General features: G+C 36.5%; 1 protein-coding gene across 1 annotated transcript in view; it reads left to right on the forward strand.

Moving 5' to 3' along the window:
* Nucleotides 1-11,635, forward strand: part of KCNH5 (potassium voltage-gated channel subfamily H member 5) — a 320,361-nt gene extending 308,726 nt beyond the window's left edge. The window contains exon 11 of the mRNA XM_037006649.2: nucleotides 566-11,635. Within this exon, the coding sequence (XP_036862544.1) occupies nucleotides 566-1,513 (948 nt within the window). The 3' untranslated portion in view covers nucleotides 1,514-11,635. The remainder of the gene's footprint in view (nucleotides 1-565) is intronic.
* Nucleotides 11,636-19,965: the final 8,330 nt, after the last annotated feature.

Raw genomic sequence — 19,965 nt, forward strand, 5'->3', positions numbered from 1 at the left:
AATCTCCAGAGCACCATGTAATGTAGGTTTATGCTCCCAGCAGATCTCCAGGGCTAGGTGTTCAGCAGTTCTAGGCCTCCACCCCCTCCCCACTCCATTTCTCTTCATCCCACAAGTGAACTGGTGTGGGGAAGGGCTTGGGTTCTGACAGATCACAGCTTTGGTACTTTACCCTTTTCCTTGAGGTCTACCAAGTTCCCCATGGCAGCCTTCTTTCCTTTTGCTCTTTCAGGATTAGTTGTATTTGCTATATTTTCAAAGTGTATGTGGTTTGGGGAGGAGGTTTCTTTCTCACCTCTTATGCTGCCATCTTTAATCCCATCGTCTCTTTATTATATTTGCCCTCTGATATGTGAGGGAGTAGAAGCTTATTCTACTATTCCTATGTTGAGTTTTAAGTATCTTTCATCTGTTCAATGGCACTGGAATATGTTTTCCTTTCAGAAATGACCTAACCCTATGTTTAAGGGTTTCATTAATAAAATAAATAAATCCAGTATCATGTCACACAATTATAAACTCATCTGTTTTTATAGTCATGTTTTTGAATGTCTCTCCTCCACAGATCATTTTCCGTAAAATCAGTGATGTGAAGAAAGAGGAGGAAGAACGCCTCAGACAGAAGAATGAGGTCACCCTCAGCATCCCTGTGGACCACCCAGTCAGAAAGCTCTTCCAAAAGTTCAAGCAGCAGAAGGAGCTGCGGAATCAAGGGTCAGCGCAGGGTGACCCTGAGCGGAACCAGCTCCAGGTAGAAAGCCGCTCCTTGCAGAATGGAGCCTCCATCACTGGCACCAGTGTGGTCACTGTGTCACAGATCACACCCATTCAGACATCTCTGGCCTACGTGAAAACGAGTGAGGCCCTCAAGCAAAATAACCGCGATGCCATGGAACTCAAGCCCAATGGTGGTGCTGACCCCAAATGTCTCAAAGTCAACAGCCCAGTAAGAATGAAGAACGGAAATGGCAAAGGGTGGCTGCGACTCAAGAATAATATGGGAGCTCATGAGGAGAAAAAGGAAGACTGGAATAATGTCACTAAAGCAGAGTCCATGGGGCTATTGTCAGAGGACCCCAAGGGCAGCGATTCAGAGAACGGTGTGACCAAAAACCCATTAAGGAAAACAGATTCTTGTGACAGCGGGATTACAAAAAGTGACCTTCGTTTGGATAAGGCCGGTGAGGCCCGAAGTCCGCTGGAGCATAGCCCTGTTCAGGCTGATGCCAAGCACCCCTTTTATCCCATTCCTGAGCAGGCCTTACAGACCACACTGCAGGAAGTCAAACATGAACTCAAAGAGGACATTCAGCTGCTAAGCTGCAGAATGACTGCCCTGGAAAAGCAGGTGGCAGAGATTTTAAAAATACTCTCAGAAAAAAGTATGCCCCAGACCTCTTCTCCCAAATCCCAGATGCCACTCCAGGTACCTCCCCAAATACCATGTCAGGATATTTTTAGTGTTTCGAGGCCTGAGTCACCCGAATCTGACAAAGATGAAATCCACTTTTAATATATATACATATATATTTGTTAATATATTAAAAACAGTATATACATATATATACATATGTGTGTATATACAGTATATACATATATATATATATTTTCACTTGCTTTCAATATGATGAACACAGTATGGATTTTGATATGTAAATATTGCATGTCCAGCTGGATTCTGGCCTGCCAAAGATGATTATTTAAAAACATAGATATTGCTTGTATATTATGCAGTTGACTGCATGCACACTTTACATTTATTTATAATCTCTATTCTATAAAAAAAGTATGATTTTTGTTAACCAAGGCAATGTAATATTTGAACAATCAGGGTCCAACCTGCCAATGTTGCCGTGACAAATTTGATCTCAGGCTGAGTATATTGAGCTGCCATTTCCTCACTGTTCTGTTTAGTTAAAATGGTGGTTTATTGCAAAGGAAGAGTTCAACCTCTTAAACTGTTTGCATCACTTTATAATTTCTTTCCATAGGATGTTTTTCTGTAATTTAGTGCTAGATTATTTTCTCCAGCAGGCAGGGTTTGTTCCATTTAAATGACTGTTTTGTTGCCTAAGTCAGATAGCAGTGTGCAATACTGAGAACGTATTGCTGTGGGTTTTGTGCATGAATTGCATTTTCACTCAATTATACTTCTCCTTCTTTAACATTCTACTTGGATAGTAATCATTGACTCTTATGTAAGGCAATCTCTGCTCCCTCCGTCTTGGAGAAGAGCTGCCATTTTATCAATCCCATAAATACTAAACTATTAATAGAGTGTATATTATTATAGAAACACTGCACCACAGGGTAAAAGGGCCTTTTAACAATTTGTATGTTAGAGATGCTGATTTTCCAAAGGTGATGAATGTTCTAAATTTGTGTTTCTCAAGCTTGTTCAAAGGTGAAGTTGGAAGTCTCTTAGAAAGAAACAAGCAGAAAATATTGAATCATTTCAAAATTTGAACTATAATGATATAAAATAAAAAATAATGTAAACAGATAGACAAGTTTTTGTAGTGTATCAGTAACTTAGGAAGAATGAAACACAGGTAAGGAATTGTTCGCACATGATTGTTACTCTTTGTAGAGATGCCACATGAAAGTGGTTTAAAAAAACAACTAAAAAGTAGAGGTTAAGTTGCTCAATTCAGATACCTGCTTTTCTATAATATTATTGTGGTTACAATTTTGTAAAGCTTTTTTGCACACAGTTCTACTGCTGGACTTTTGCATTGATACAATAGACTGCTGTATGTGGGTCAGGCAGATCCACTAATTGAAAGGGGCTACTAAAGACTGAATTTCAGAGTCTTTGGGTCACAAATCCTCTTCTTAGAAAGTGCCTCAACTACAAAAAAAAGTCACAAAGTTGTGTACAGCTAGTCCCTTAAATGATATGTATTGGGAATAAAATAATGTTCATTTGCCAGAACCCAGAAGAATTTATTTCTTTTGACTAATGGATATTTTATGAAGTTGATCAAAGAGGTATACTTTTGAATTGGTGCATGCATGACTTTTAATAATGGAAGCAGGGCAGTTAATTGTTTGCACCAAGTTGAAAGTATATTCCAGTAATCTGTACATTATCAGACCATCTGTACATATACATTAATGACATACACAAGATGATAGCAAAATCAAAGGAAATATTTTGATCTATTGTACCCATTTGTATGAGCTTTTCTATCTCCTAGCATCCCCAAGCAAAACCATCAGAACTGAAAGACAAGTTATCACAATCAGACTGGAGATATGCCAGACAAAGTAATTTATAAGAAAAACAGTTGACATTTTACAATTTCTATTAGAACATCTTCACATGCCCATAAGATGTACCTCTTTAATCCAGGAATCTCAGAATAGGTGTTATTTGCCGTGGTTCCATATTCCTTTCTTTGTGCTGTAACGTCCATTACCCATAATGGAAGTTTTCAGGGGAGCCTATCTTCGTGCTATGTTGCAGTATCTACTCACCATTGGCACAAGATGATGAGGTGATCATGGTGTAAGAAATCAGCCTTGAAATTGGGACTTCATTACTTTCATGGTGAGGATGGTACTTTGTTCTTGACCTCTGGCATTTATTGGATTTCAGGTCATTTGTCTATTTAACCATGTATGAGACTAGCATAGCTAACTAAGCTTTTAAAGGTGAATGAATGGTAAAAATAAGCTGAGTACAGGAATGGTCAGTTTAACTTTAGCCATGTGTTTCAAAAGTAGTGGTTGGTATAAAGGTATTAGACAGCGAGTGTGAACCAGCAGCACAGTTTGAAGTTGCAATCCATGCCTTTGCTTGTTAGTGGTGCAAATATTTACTGTTCTGACATTGACTCTATTTCAGCTAATGGACCTACAACATTATCATTCATGTGTATGGAAAAGAAACATGGCTTTGAACTGCAGGTTGTCACAAAGAGGGGAAGGAAGTAGCAATTGCTTATTTATGATGCAGTTATCATACTGTTCTTTTCTGGCCACCTTTATTCCTATGTGCATGACATGCCGAGGTGCTGAATGTACTCTCTTGTTTTCAGTAGGAATGCATGTGTTCAGCAAACGTTGTATATATTCAGTAGTCTTTTAGTCCCATATTCCATGATTCTTACCAGTTGAACTTAACTCAGATTTGAATGAAGGGTGAGCACTTGCTTTAATATGTGCAATAACGATATGTCATGTTGTGTGTTGCCTCAGCCAGCACACAGACAGTAGATTCTCTTTTGGAGGACCAGACAACTGCATGTTTTATTCTTACACTGTATAGATGCTCTTGGTGCATCAAGAATAAAGATTTTATTATTATATTTCTGAACAATGTACTGATAAGAGTAAATGGATATGTACTTAAAAGCCAAACATTTTCCAAAAGCAACTTGTACTCCTTCAATATTTTTCTATGGTAATCTATATGATCAAATGCTCTTACTTGGACAGGTGGTTGTAATGTAATAGCAAAAATCAAACAAAAATGGAAATACAAACTGTGCATCATAATGGCAATTTTTATCAGTCTACATTAGGATATTATTTCACTAAATGTGGTCTGGTAGATAGAGGAGCTTACTATCAAGGGCAAATAGGCATATAAAAGACAGATGACAATACCAAAGTACTAGTGCCCCACATTGACATAAATAGTACTCAAAAGGAAGGGTTCAGGCATAGATGTTAGAGACACATAATTCATTGTTAAATTGAAAAATTTTCATCATGATGCTGGTTTCCTATCACATTAAGTATAGAAATACAAATGTCCTAAGTATTATGTTAAAAAGATTATATAGAGCAGAGCAAGAGAATTAGTAAACTTGGAGTTTTAAATCTCTCCTAAGAACAAATGTATACTCCTGGAGTACCCAACACTTTAACAGGAATATTAATTCTAACCATTAACTAAAGTGCTATTTTGAAAATTAATCTTACTGGGGCCCAAGTGCAAATCCCAGTTTCCTTAAATGTAAGGAGATTTTGTTCACCTGTGAGATCTGGCCAAATTTCTGTTCAATTTTAAATAACTGAATTCTTTTAGAGAGCTTTTTTTTTTTTTAAATTAGTCTTCAGAGCAGTGATTGTTTTTAGGTGGGCAGTGGCTGGTACTGGTGACATTACTGGTCATATTCCTAATGAATTCTGCTATTGTATATAATTTTAATCTTGTATGTAATTTTATCTGTCTCTTTTCCAAAATTTTATGGAGGTATTAAGACAATTTGTCTAGAATGTACATATCATACATGAATAACTGTAAAATATCGGTATTTTGTAATTATGTGAATGTTGTATTTCAATATTTTGTTATGGATAAAAGCATTTCTCTTGTGACCTTGTTGGAAAGGAGAGAAGAAAGAACAGTCTTTTGGAAAACATGCTAGGATGAGTAACTGAGCTCCACCTTGGACTATGAATCTAGTTTTCCTCAATGACAGTGCAATTCTGGGCAAGTTAACTGTCCAGGGCTTCAACTTCCCCCATCAATAAATAAAATAAAGATAACAAATGCTCCCTTCTTATATCAAGATGGTGTTAGTTCAGTGGAAAAGTCAACTTCCTCTCAAATGAAATTCACATTATCATTTTTTTTCTTTTGTTCATAGATCAGCTGAGATGTGATCTCTATGTGTTTAGAGAAGATTTCACTGGTCAGAGTTTGGTGGAGAAAGACATCAGTGACTAAGTAATTAGTGGCATGTGAGCAAAAGACTTGAAAATTATCTGAGAAGTTAGAATTACTAATTTCAAATAAACATAGAAGAATGAAGGTCTTTTGAGGGAAGGAAGAGAGAAAAAGACATGTAAATACTGTGATGTTTCTTATTCTACTTAACCATGCTGCTCAGCAGAAATTCTCAATTTTTGTGAGGAAAACTAAACAAATTGTTGAGTATTCAATGGTATAGAACAATTCATCTTTCAACTTTTTGTGTAAAATAATCATGACTTACTCAAGATATATGACTCCTCATAGACAGATCTTCTGTAACAAAATTCCTACCTATAAAGAATTCTTTCCAATGACCAGTTAATTTTTCAATGTGTATTTTGAACTGGAAAAAAAAAAGGTTAAAAAAAGAAAACCACTCATGTTACTGTGTCCTAAGTTAGAGTTCTTTAATTTAAAAATTTATGTGATTGGTAATATTGGTAACTCAAGGAAGCCACTTATAGCATGTAAACATTTTGTTTTTGAAAATAAGATTAATTATGTTAACATTTGTTCACTCTACAGAGAGTCTTGTATCCTAAGGGATATACTCAAACCTGCAGTCACTACATTTGTCATGACCCTTTGGGTAAAGAAAATAGAGCACATAGAAACAAATGGGAAACTTTTATGCACTATAAGAGCTACTTCCATCTCTTACTGGATTTTTTAATCTTTATAAAAAGCCAGAATTTAAAAACTGTTATTATAAATTAGAAATTAGGCATTATTTTGAAAGCAGACACAATTTCTCAATTTAAAGAAGGATTAGTTATAAATGCCTAATATATTCAAGTAGTATTAGAAGAGATTTAAGGGATTCAGTCATCACTGGCCATGACTTTGTACTATTCATTGTAACTTGATTTATTTGCTAAGTGGTCAGTAACATTTATATTTTTATTCACTGTGATAGGTCTATGGCATTCCAAATTATAATCTCATTACATATGTATTCTACACATATGTAAATAAGTATTTTCAATCACCTGATCTCATGTAACTTTTGTACTTACTGCCTAAACATTGTTAGCGGCTTAGATAATAAAAACTCTTTAAACTATGGCATGACACTCATTGTGTTTTAGCTGGTTGGTATAGATCAATTTGACAGTATAGGAAAGATTCTTCTTATCTTGGCCCAGGAAAACAAACCACAAAGTGATGTATGTGGGACAACACGATCAAAATAAAATCAAGACCACATTTTAAATAGGTTAGTGGAACCAGGCTCCTGAGCTTGCAGGAGTCCAAATCAGGATTTGTGTTCCTATGTTTGGAACAAATCTACAAAGAGGAGCATAAAATTTAGATGCATGGAGATCTAAGCATGGTCACTGGCAATGCCTATGGGTTCAATCAGATCAACTCTGGTGAGTTCATATAGATTTTATGTTGTCTTAGCTTTGCTGGTCTGCATTGTGTTGACTGTTTTTTGTAAGTATGTGCGGCCTACTCAGTGAGAAGATTTGCTAATGATGGATTTGCCATTTGTCAACAAAAAAAAAAAAGAAAAGTGTGGACGGGAGTAACCACAACAGGGCATATGTACAGAAACAAAACTGTAACATTTACATTTCTGTAGTTACAGCTTATTTTTCCCATTGGCACATCACTAGGCAAAACAAAAGGACAAATTCGAAGGAATTTCCAAGTGTCAAAGAGTCTTTAAACATTAAATAATTGTACAAAACTTAATGTAATCTTAGGACTCAAGTATTAAATTCTAACATATCTATGCTGCATATATCTTTCTTTAGTATCAGGTTTTCTCATCCTCAAGCGAAGGAGGGCTATATGAGATGTTTCTGGTATACCCATGAATCAATTATAAAAAATGTAGTTTTAACAATGAAGCTACAGAATCATCATTAAAAGAGACACATGGTCAGGTTTTCCATCCCTCTTTCCTATGAGATTTAGATCTTCAATAAAATATTTTTGTCAGACTTTATTTTCAAGAATCATCACCACAAGATTAATATTAGTTCACATTTGCATTCATTCTTTTTGGCATTTGACATTCACCTTTTATTTCTCTGTAAAGGTGTCTATTACTTTTTAACAAATTTACAGGTCTTTTATCTCTTGGATTTTACCAAACTTTTCTCATTGAGAACATTTCCAGTGCTAGAGATTTAGATGCTAAAAAGAAGAAATGTGAGTTATTCAATATTTCACATTTAAAAAACAATTGACTTCTTATTTTAGGATAAAATGCTTACTCTGAATTCCAGTGGTTTCATTTTCCATCCTTGATATTTGTCCCCCAAAACCACTAAAAAAAAAGAAGGCTCAAAACTTTTCTTTGACCCTAGGTCCTTTTCTACGTTGGAAATGGTGAAGATAGACATTTATGAAATTATAAATTTGATCTTTATTTTGTTTTCATGATAAATTTCATTAAAAAATTGTCACAATTTTGAAAATGGTATTATTTCCAAATGTCATAGTGAAAATCAGTTTTAGGTCATAAAGTATGTGAAAATGAGAAGCACTAAAAAAACAAGAAGCACATTCTTTATTTACAAAATAATTAATAGAATTATGATGCCTAATTATATCAAATAAATCAGTTTGTTAAACATTGCCCAATTTAATTATTGTTAATAAGTTTCATCTTCAAAGCATTTTATGTAAAATAATTGGTTTTAGCCATCCAGTGAGGGCAGAAAACATCTCTTACCCAAATCCCAAAACTACTGATACTGTGAGTTCCACTACTATGTCTTTAGGGTCCTTCCCAGGCTCTCAGAATGCTTGGGGGCATACACAAACACATAACCAAACAAAGCACCTTCTTCTACATGACTTTTTCATTCTTTGAAGAGTGTTTAAATTTATTAAGCTGCATGATGGAGTTTGGGAGTGCTTAATTTAGAAAAATTATTTAGGTACACATGTTGACATACTTGTTTAGATAGTATTGGAATTTGTATTCCTACATTCTAATTAAGAATCATGTTATACAGGGAAGGGGAATATGAGCTAGAATTCTTTAATGCCTACTATGTGCTAGACGTAAGGGTATTGGTCTGGCCTCTAACTTGAGACTCTCTCTTGATTTTTATGATGAAACCAGTGTGTTTGCAAGCTTGATGAGGGTCAGGACCACTGAGAATTTGGAGTAGGAACCAGGAAAGTGATGAAGACGAAGGCTGAGAGAAAACTGAGTGGAATATCTCTGCTTCTTACCTTCAGGGTTAGAAGTTAAATAAATTGAGTTAAGATTAAATTTATTGAGTGCTCACTCTCTATTTATACTATGCTAAACACTTTGTTTAGATCTATCAAATTTAATTTTTGCAAATGTGAAAGGATCGATTTGGGAACTTGTCAGGATAGCATAGCTATTGAGTGGTACAGGTGAAATTCTAGCACAGGCAGATAGACCCTACAGAGAAAACTTCATTTTATAGAATACTGACATTGCTGGAGCTATCGAGTCCAACCAAAAATTCCAGATCTTTCATGACATGTTCTTTTAAAGGTTTCTAAAACTAAAATAGTTTTCAAAAATTTCACTCTATTATATAAACATAAATGTTTGATTTTTCATGGTAGGTTAGAGCAAAGAACAGAGTTTGAAGTCATAACTTACAAGCACAAATCCCATCCCAATAATGGAATTTTCCTTCATTTATCCCAACAATCAAAAGGCATCTATCTGTAGAGATTAATTGCCAAATGTGGTTATAAGTAAGAAGCAAACTGTAGTCACTGGTATTAAAATTTCCCTTTCCAGTTGAATTTTAACCTAAAGAGGTAATAAATTAATGCATGACAGTCAGGGAAAGCAAAAGAGACATTCAGATTTTCTCTACTTTCCCTTCATTTTTAATGTTGGGATTTAGGTAAGACTCCAGAAAAATTTTATTTTTAAGATTATTTTTTGACCCACTGAGTTTTAAGTAGATTACGCAGATCATTTTATTGATTATACTGATGTTGGCTTTTTGGCCAAACCACTATTAAATGCATTATCCAAATGCACTACTTCTGTTGAGAATGGCAATTTGTGTTATTTCCAAATTTAATGAGTCTGCTGTATGTATATTTACTTTGGAGAGTTTAAATAATATTCTCTAATGAAAATAATGTTAATTTTCTGAAAGTGATTTATTTGTTCTACCCTTTGAGATTTTTTAAAGCTTTCTTGAGATAAGAAAAAACAAGGTATCACAACATTATGCTTTGGGATCCTTAGCCTAAACCATCCAGTTTTTGGTCATATAACCAGAGGTACCCATGGAAGGAAGGAAGGTTTTCATAATAACCATTGGGGACCCCAGTGACACTATACAAAAAGCTTTTTACTTGGCTTACATTCATACCTGGCTTTTATATTATCATTGCAGTATTATTTAATTGAAGTCATAATTGTACTACAACTAAAAGCACTTAGTCAAAGAACAATTGGCCCAGATGTTGGTCAGGGTTATAACTGAGGGAAAGGAAATAGGGAGGGCTAAGGAGAGCCAGTGCCTCCTCTTAACGTGCTTCCTGTGTGTGATGCTTTTAATAGTACAGGCAAATGAGCAAATAGGAAGAAGAGCTAGCACACTATGCAAAATCACAAGACAGATTAATTTTTAATTCCATGTCAAAGAAAGTTTGGTAGACCTGAGTCTAATACTGGCACGTGATGTCACAGCCATGCATTGTCATTTCGTACAAAAACCAGATGTACTTTCATCTAAAATAAAATTATTTAACATAAACCCCAATTTAGAAAAATAGCAGTGAGGACTTGTTTTTTTATCGCTGTGGGAATGTTTTCATGTTGTGATTCTTGGAATTCTTTCTTAGAGAGGGTGTAAATGTAGTGTTCACTTACGTCTTGTTTTGGTAGACAGCACAGCCCTCTTCCACTGAGTAGTCATCTTCCACTCGGGAGCCCATTCACAGTCAAAGCAACACAGAACATGCATTTCATAAAAGGAACTATGTGATTGTTACCACACTGAAACTGGAAACTAGTTTAGAACCATTTCTTCCCTGAAACATTCATGATATTTTACTGAAAAAGCAAAGACTCCTAGAAGTGCTTGGTACTCAGACAACACCAATTAAAATGTGCATATTTATGATATATTGAAAATATATTTCTTTTTAGTCTATGTCATAGTGACTTGGCTTACTCCGGTTGTGGCATTTTGTATACTATAATGCAAATTCCTGACCTGACTACAATACTAATGTTACTATGGGAATTTATTTTCACAAATTCTTAAATGCTTTTGCCCCTGCAACTATATTGATGGGAATTGGGGGTATTAAAAATGCCTCTCTCTACAAGGGTAATTCACTGGAAGCAATTGATTATGTATTGGCCAAGAAAACAATGCAAAAATTTCATGTGATGTTTTTAATACTCTATGCTAAACAATACTTGTTTGCTCTTTTCAAAATCTAATTCATGCTTAGCAGGTAATTTTTTCTACTTAAAAAAAGGTATCATAATGTGTGATATAGTAGTTTTGTATGTACTATTGACCTATCACCTGACTGCTGAGAGAATGTGTGAAAATATTTTAACTATGTGATATTAGGGTCAATTCTGGAAATCTTGTGATCAAAATTTGATTACTTCTGGGAAGTTTGTGGTGAATATCACTTTATTTAAAATTTTTCTCAAGAAACAGTCATTTAAAAAAGTGAATGGCTGGTGAAAGTTTCTAACCCAAAAGAATTCTGGGTTTCAGCACAATACATTGTCTTACATCAGGGAGGATTAACTTAGGGTTTTTTCACACTTTATTTAAATGTGAATATTTTTTCATGATACAGAATAAAATGTGCATTTTATGGAACTTGTTTGAATTGAGTCTTTGTTGAAAACTTTATTTTGAATTTGGTTTAATAAATGAAAACTTTGCCTTACAAGGACATGAAGCAGTGCATTCAGAGAAAATAGTCTTGATATATTAGCTTTGATAACGTCACTTTAAACTTCTATCATGCTTTTCCTCTGATAAATTGCACTGTGCTGGTACAAGCAATAAAATTAAAGTAGTGTCATATGAGAAGTTAAAATTTTAAACCCCAGGAGTGAATTTGTTTTAATTAGGTGATTTCTCTGTTCCATGAGAAATAGGTAATGATAAAATCTAGATAGAGTTTTGGAGAAATTTTTATTTTGAATGTTTTTTTAATTCTATCAATCTACCAAAAATGTTATTACTTTCCTAACATTATGGGTTTATCCCAGTCTGTGAAGTTTAGAAACACAAGGACAGAATGTACATGGAACAATAGAATGTGTTCATTTTTTGGAAAAATTCATAAATGGTTTTGCCACTAGCCCCTGAGGTATTGAAAGGCAAGGGCTAAATATGTGCTATTACAAAGACTGTTGTATGAGCACTGAAGATTTTTTTCTAATTAAAGAAACACAAGTTAAGGGACACTTTTTGGACATCACTGAAGAGTTATTCTTATCTATTACTTTTCTGTGCAATATGACATCTTGATTAGAGGACAGCTAAACAAAGCTCTGTCTTTGTTATGGGTGTATTATGGTGCATTCATGGAGAATAGAGATTCTAGTCGGCTCTCGTTTATGCAGGAGACAAGGGTGTCATGTCCACACAGAACTAAACAGATCATCCAAGTGGTGGCATACTTTTTATATAAATAATCAATCATTAATATGCTCTCGTCGTTTTGCCCTTTTTTTTCCCTCTTCTTTATATACCACACACACACACACACACACACACACACACACTCAACAAAATATTACAGTCTTTCCTTGTAAGTTCTGTGGTAATACAAGAAGTGGGAAAGAACAATTTTCAGAACATGTTAAAACATATTCTAGATTTGTCTAAGTACTCAAGTAACAAATAGTATTAAAAGGAGAATGAGAGAGAAACTTCTGTCCCGTGAGATATTTTCTCCTAAGAGTGTCATGAAGAATAGAATAAGCTTGCATCTTTCCATCTTCAATCTTGTATCAGTAGGCTTCTGCTCCCAGCCAGCAAGAAAGGCTTTGCTTTCTTTAAGATTGCTGAAAACACCCAGTTTGCCTATATCAAACCAGATCCATTTTGTTTAATTTAGGCAAATAAGCACAAGGTGCTTTAATTAGATTAAAGATGTGCCCATTGCTAGCAAGCCAGCACCAACAATTTACAGATGGAAGGGACTTTGTGACTGGATCGGCACCACACCACTTTGAGAAATGAAGAAACCGAGAACTGGAGAGGGTATTTTCCAAAGTTACTTTTTTGTTAGTAGAGTAGCTGGGATTAAAATTCAGTTGTCTTGATTTCAAGTCAGTGTTTTTTCAGATCGCTGTCTGAATTTTCCACAGTGTAACACACGGACACACACACACACACTTTTGATTTAATACTGCTGAAAATGTTGCTAGTTTCATCTTTGAGTGTTGCTGAAAGGATAATTGCGTGTCCAACTATGCTATTTACACAAAGGTGTATGTCCTTTATTTCAGTTTTGCTAAATAAAAAAATAGTATCTCACAAAAGCCATACTCTCCCTTTACTATTAAGATTGTTATCTAGTATCCTACAATCATGATACTCTGTGCACCGAAGTTTTAGTATTAAGAACTAAATAGATCATTTTCTTGTTGTATCTTGTGAAGGCTGAACAGTAGGACCAGAGTTCAAGAAGACTGATACCCTCTTGGTTCTTAAAATTCACTGGGACTATTCCCATGAAAAGGACAAATGTTGATGATTTATAAACAGCTATTTAATGCGATGAGTGATTGGTGGGAAGTGCTAACATCTTGCCACCTGGAGACGTTCAACCCATCAAACAACATTGCTTCTGTGTATGGTAAGGTGACCAGACTGACTAAATGCAACTGCCCCCAGAGAGCGGATCCTAGGACTGTCTTCCACAACCATAAATATTCTGTTTGAAGACCAACAACAAGTTTCTGTTGAAATTCTTTATGCTAATGCATTTGAGCCATTTAATTTACCGATTGGCAGGAGTTCAGAACAATACCCGAGTGTAGAGAGAGGGAAGAGTTTCAGCTCCTCTGGACCCTCTTTAAATTTCCATGCTCTCTACTCCTAACACCCTTCCCACAAATCCTAACAACTCGGGGAAGGAGAGAAGGGAGCAGATTTTCGGAATCCTGGCTCTTTCACTGCTGCATACATACACTGTGCTCTGTTCCCTGTAGTTTTCCACTGGGCTTGAAGCTGGGGGAGGAAAAGAAATGCTCTGCAGGTGACCTTGAGCTGGTGGCTTTGTGGCTCCCTGCCTGCTTAAGGAAAAAAGGGAGGGCTAAAGAAGACATCCAACAGTGAACAGGAGTCCTCTGAAAGGAGGGAGGGCGGGAGGGGCTGTGCCTTTCAGCAGCAGCAGAGCAGACTCTTCTGTGCAGGTGGAGCTGCCAGAAGCCTCTCCCCTCTTCCTTTCCTCTGCTAGTGGGTCCTTTATTCTTTGTGTAGCCTACGGTATGTTGGGACCAGATCAAATGAGGTAATAGCACTGAAAGGGCTTTGAAAAATACAATGGGTCATACAAAATTTGAGGTTCTTTCTATTTGCCATTGATTTTCCCAGTAGTCAAACATAGATTCCAGAACTTATTGAGAAGGAGCCATAAATATTAATAACATACACTGACACCCAGCTTCTAGCGAAGTTCCAGGATTTTCTCATATGTAGAGAAAATCAGACAAGATCAAAGTGTGTTCAGGCGTGGCCAGCAGCTGGAGTGCCTTTATTTCCCTGTCAACTCTTAAGGCAAATGTAAACACCACACACCCTCTCCCGCTCCTCACCCTCACTTCTGGATATAAAATATTTCTTAAAAGATCATTAACTTATGGGCTGTATCATAAATATGTTCCCAGCTTCATTAATCTGAAATTCTCAAGACAGTGGTGCTATTTGACTTTCTCACTTTCAGAGTTAATAATCAGTATCTTAGGAGGTCTCTGTCACATAGATTAGGAATTAAATCAGTTCTTCCTGATTTATGATTCAGAGTAATAAGATAAATGCCCAAAGCTAATGTTAAAGTAGCAGAGGTGCTAGATGTAGAGTTCATTTAAGACTCTTACACAACTTATTTAGATGTAAGTGAGGAAATAGTGCTGAAGTTGACAACTGAAAGTGTTTATACCAAATGTAACACAGAGACCACAATTCATACCAACAACTTCATCTTCCCCATCAAGCTTCCATTCTACACCTGCTGGGATGTCTGCACTTTTATAGAACTGCACCTGTTGTGTTTTTGCTGCTATTGTGACTGCTTTACTTGGATTGACTTTGGTATAGAATCAAGATTCTTACTATTTCATATGTTGTATGTAAATGGGTGGATGAATGGATGGGTGGATAAGAAAGTAGAATTAATGACTATTTGTCAGATAGAGTCCTAGTTGCTTTCACATCTAATGCTACCAGTGACCCTATTAGAGAGACAAGGCCACACGTTCTGGGTGACTAAAAGCCTTTTCTAAGCTCACATAGCTATAAAGTATCAGAGAATGTTTTCAGACCCAGATATCTGACTCCAAATCAAGTTTTTATTTGCCTCAAAGTGATTCTTAAACACACATTAGATACCTGGTTATCATGTCAGCACTTGTAGAAATAAACGTTAAAATTATTTTGGGGAGCACTCTTTATTAGTTCAGGCTCTTCACAGAAAGTTCTCCTCTGATTATAGAATTTCAGGGATTTGGGGCCTTGTGCTCTTTCAAAGGCAGGAGAAAAGCTAAGGTTCACCTTTATGTACGATCACAGATATAAACTACTGCAGTTCATGGCATCCCTGTACTTTCTCCTTTGCACAGTAATCTGTGTAGGATCACAGGAGCCCCTCAGGAGCCCTGAGCTCAGGGCAGGACACTTGGGTGATGTGGGCAGGAGGTCCTGGAAGGAAATGGTGGTGTTTTCTTCTTCCTTTATAGCTCCTTGCATGTTTAAAATGTGCCCTGTATGCAGCACTGTTCCAACAATTATAAGTCCTGAAAGAATCCTTGGAATAGTTCAGATCTATTCCTTTTAGATTCTCTTCTGTTTTGAAAAGCTTTAACACAGCAACTCATTCAGGAAAGAGATACCTACCACTTGGTGTTTTTGCAATGAGGATGAGTGAGACATCCTAAATCACTTCTGTCTGCAAATGTGTGTTAGAAGGCCTAAAATTCCATGTGCTGCCTTGCTACGTTTGTGCCTAAGAGGACCTCAAGGTGAGATCCCCTGATTTTCAGGTGTGAGCACTCACCTCACCCTAACAGGAAAGGCTGCCCCCTGCCTAGTTCTCTGTGAGCCAGCACAGCTGCTTTCCACCTGGTCATCAGCCCGACAGCATTGCGCCTCCCTGACAGCCCGCAAGGTTTTTCAAACAAGCCAATCACATCCTCATGGGAGAACCAAGGGTCACCTCGCCCTCTTATTTCAGCAAAGCCTCTCCCACCCACAGACCCTGCCCGTTCTTCCCTGAATGCAGGCAGTCCCAGGGTGTTTCTGCGTGTATACAATGCCTTTCCGTCCCAGACTGTGAGTACGCAGCTGATAAGCTGCTGTTTCATCTGTCCAGTGTTTGGTGTTGTGTTTTGACCATCGTGTGTAATTTTGAATGTGGGAACCACTCCCTTGCCGATAAGGCAAATAGATACAATAAGAACAGACTGTAATTCACTTTATTGAAGAGAATTTTAATGTCCATCAACTAATACTGTTCATCAAAGTAAGCACATTTTCTCTTTTCACTTTGATGAATTCATTAAATGACAATTTATACAGTAGAGCTTTGTAGTCAAATGTGGTAATAAAATTTGATTGGGTAAATACTTTGGATTTTGTCTTTTGATGTGTTGCTAATATTTCATAATAAAAGCAGTTTGTTTAATGTACATGGAGGTCAGTCATGTAGTAAAAATCAGTCTCTTTTATCCAGTTTGAATGCTTAGAACAAACTTTATTCCTCATTTATTGTTCTAGACGCTGGACTTTGTTGATGCAAAAAAACTGGAATAATGACACTTTCCCTCCCGTAAATGTTTTCACTTTCCACGATACTCCTTTCATTTTCTAGGTATCATTTATTTATAGTTACCTGGACAATTCAATGGAAAGAGAAACTGGGCTTTTTCATGGTTCTTACACAATCTTTTGACTAAAAAGTTTGAACAGATCATTTAGACCATTAATTCTCAGCTGGGGGCATTTTACTCCCAAGGGAAATTTGTCAATTTCTGGGACATTTTTGGTTGTCTAACTGGAGCAGCAGCACTAAGGGTGTTTATGGGTAGAGACTAGGGATGCTGCTAAACACCCTACATTGCACAGGATGCCCCCGTAGTAAGGAATTATCCAGCTCCATATATGCATAGTGCTGAGGTTCAATGCAATACTGTGTTACAGTCCCCATTCCTGCAACAGAACTCTGAAAACTCTTGAATTTCCTAAGTGATGAGAGAGATGTAGTTGTCTTTTGTGATGTTAATGAAGTGGCTTTAGGTCCTAGGAACTGGTTGCTGAGGAGCCAACCCTATGATTAGAGGGATGGAACTTTCAGTCCTACCTCACCCCTCCAGGGAGGGGAGAGGGGCTGGAGATTGAGTTCAATCGCCAATGCCCACTGAGTTAGTAAGTCACATGTAGGTAATGAAGCCTCCATACAAACCCAAAAGGATGAGGCTCAGAGAGCTTCCTGCTTGGTGAACACACGGAGATTTGGGGAGAATGGTGCACCTGGAGAGAGCATGGAAGCTCTGTGCCCCTTTCCCATACCTGGCCCTATAAATCTTTTCCAACTGGCTGTTCCATAGTTAATATCCTTTTATAATCAACTGGTAATCTAGTAAGTAAAATATTTCTCTGAGTTGTGTAAACCACTCTAGCGAATTAATCAAACCCAGAGAGGAAATTGAAGGAATCTCTACTCTGTAGCCCTTTGGTCAGAAGCATAGGTAACAACCTGAGCTGGCAATTGGCATCTGAAATGGAGGGCAGTCTTTGGGACTGTGCCTTAACCTGTGGAATCTGACCCTCTCTCTCTGGTGCATGGTGTTAGAATTGAGTTGACTGTAGGATGCCCAGCTAGTGTCAGAGAACTGTTGGGTGTGTGAGGAAATGCCCCTCCTCCACCACACACACACTCTAACATAGTAATTGATAACCACAATCTGTTTATTGAGAGATCCTGATTGGGCCCATATGGTGTACTGTTTGTACTTTTCAAACAACTAAAATGTTAATAATTTGACACAAAATGGGGCCAGAAGTTGTATTATTCAGAAGCAGTCCTTGAGAACATTCCTAAAAGTAATCCCAAGCACCACACAGGGCCAAGGGGCTAAGCTTGGCTGATCCAAGGTTTGCAGCCCTTTCCACCTGAATTTAATCTCTGTACCCAACCATCCCTCCCCACCTGCCGAACAAAGCAGAATCATATGAGTAATTCTCAGTCCAATGCTGTAACTTTCAGCTTAGTGTTCTCTCTTAAAGAATATTTGTATCTTTCATTAAATACTAAAGTTTTCATATATTTATACTGGCTTCTTTCAGTTGAAATTTATAAGTTGAAAAAAAAGTTATGGAATCCTGACTTTATTTTGAAAGAGGAATTTTCTCACCAGTCAAATGACCCTTTAAATATCTCTCAAATTATAAATATATCACATTCATGTGTGTGTTGGAACCATCTTAACTGAATAGCCACCACTTTTATTTCCTTGTGAATTAGGCAATTCCAAGGAATATTTATTGACTTCAGCAATTTTGCCTCCTTTAGGCCTGCTAGTGATTCACAAGTTTATATACAAGTGAGTTTTGTTTGCTTGGAATATCGCTGCCAGCTGCAGAACTATTGGACAAGCTTTCATGGGAGAAGCTTCACTGACTCTTAACAAATAACTTTTTTGAAGTATAATTTAGCATAAAATTCACTCATTGTAAGTGTACAATTCAATGAATTTAGTAAATTTATATAGCTGTACAATCACTACCATGATCCTGATCTAAAATATTTCCATCATCCCAAGAATGTTTCTCATGCACACTGTCAGTCCTCACTACCATTCGAAGCCCTGGGCAATCATGATCTGCTGTTTCTATAGATTTGCCTTCACTAGAAATTTTATTAAATAGAACCACACAATATGTAGGCTTTTCTATCTATCTTCTTTTCCAGACAAAATGTTTTTGACGTTAACCCATGTTGTTGCTTGTGTCAGTAGTTTATATTTATTGGTGAGTAATATTCCAGTGCATTGCTACATCCATTCAACATTTTACAGACATTTGGATTGTTTCCTTTTTTTTTTTGGGTTACTATGAATACTTCTGCTCTAAGCATTTGCATGCAAGTCTCTGTGTGGACATACATACATTTTCATTTGCTGTGGGTAGATTTTAGGAGTGGAATTACTGGGTCATATGGCAGGTGTATATTAACTTTTTAAGAAAGTAACAAGTCTTTTCCCAAAGTTGCTGTACCATTTTACATTCCCACCAGCAATGTATATGATAGTTCCTGTTTTTCCATATCCTTAGTATTATGTCTTTTTGATTATAGTCATTCTAATGGGTCTATAATGTTATCCCTTTGTGGTTTAAATGTGCATTTCCCTAGTGACTAATGTTGTTAAGTATTTTAATGTGGCCTTCCTATATCTTCTTTGGTGAAGTTTCTATTTGAATATATTGCATTAAGAAAACATTCTAATCTCTTATCTTTCCTTTGCCTCTTGGCACCACTACTTTTGTGAGTTAGAAGAGTATACTCTGCAGATATCTTATTGATGGGGAAGTAAGAGACACTAACACTTTGGGGAGCATTAACTTGAAGTTAAAGCTATTTAATGCTTAATATGTTTGAACCCAGTAAGCTTATTTCCTAAATGCAGCTAATAGGTGATGGAAAATAATTCTAGTGCCAGAGATTTTAATCTAAAAAGACCTTATTTATCCCAAAAGCTGATTGTTAAAAAGAATCCAGGAGGAATTTATCTGAATGAGCTCGAGATAAAACTGTAAGAAACTTCAAAGGTACAGCATCTTAAAAATTCAGGATAGAATGGTCGAGACAGTGGAATATTATTCAGCACTAAAAATAAATCAATGATCAGGCAATGAAAATACATGAAGGAAACTTAGATTCCTATTACTAAGTGAAAGATGCCAATCTGAGAAGGCTACCTACTGTATGATTGTAACTATGTTATTCTGTAAAAGGCAAAATTATGGAGACTGTAAAATGACCCCAGTGGTTGCCATGAGTTAGTGGAGAAAGAGGGATGAATAGGT

The sequence above is a fragment of the Manis javanica genome, chromosome 8, assembly GCF_040802235.1.
Source record: "Manis javanica isolate MJ-LG chromosome 8, MJ_LKY, whole genome shotgun sequence".
Taxonomy (NCBI): Eukaryota; Metazoa; Chordata; class Mammalia; order Pholidota; family Manidae; genus Manis; species Manis javanica.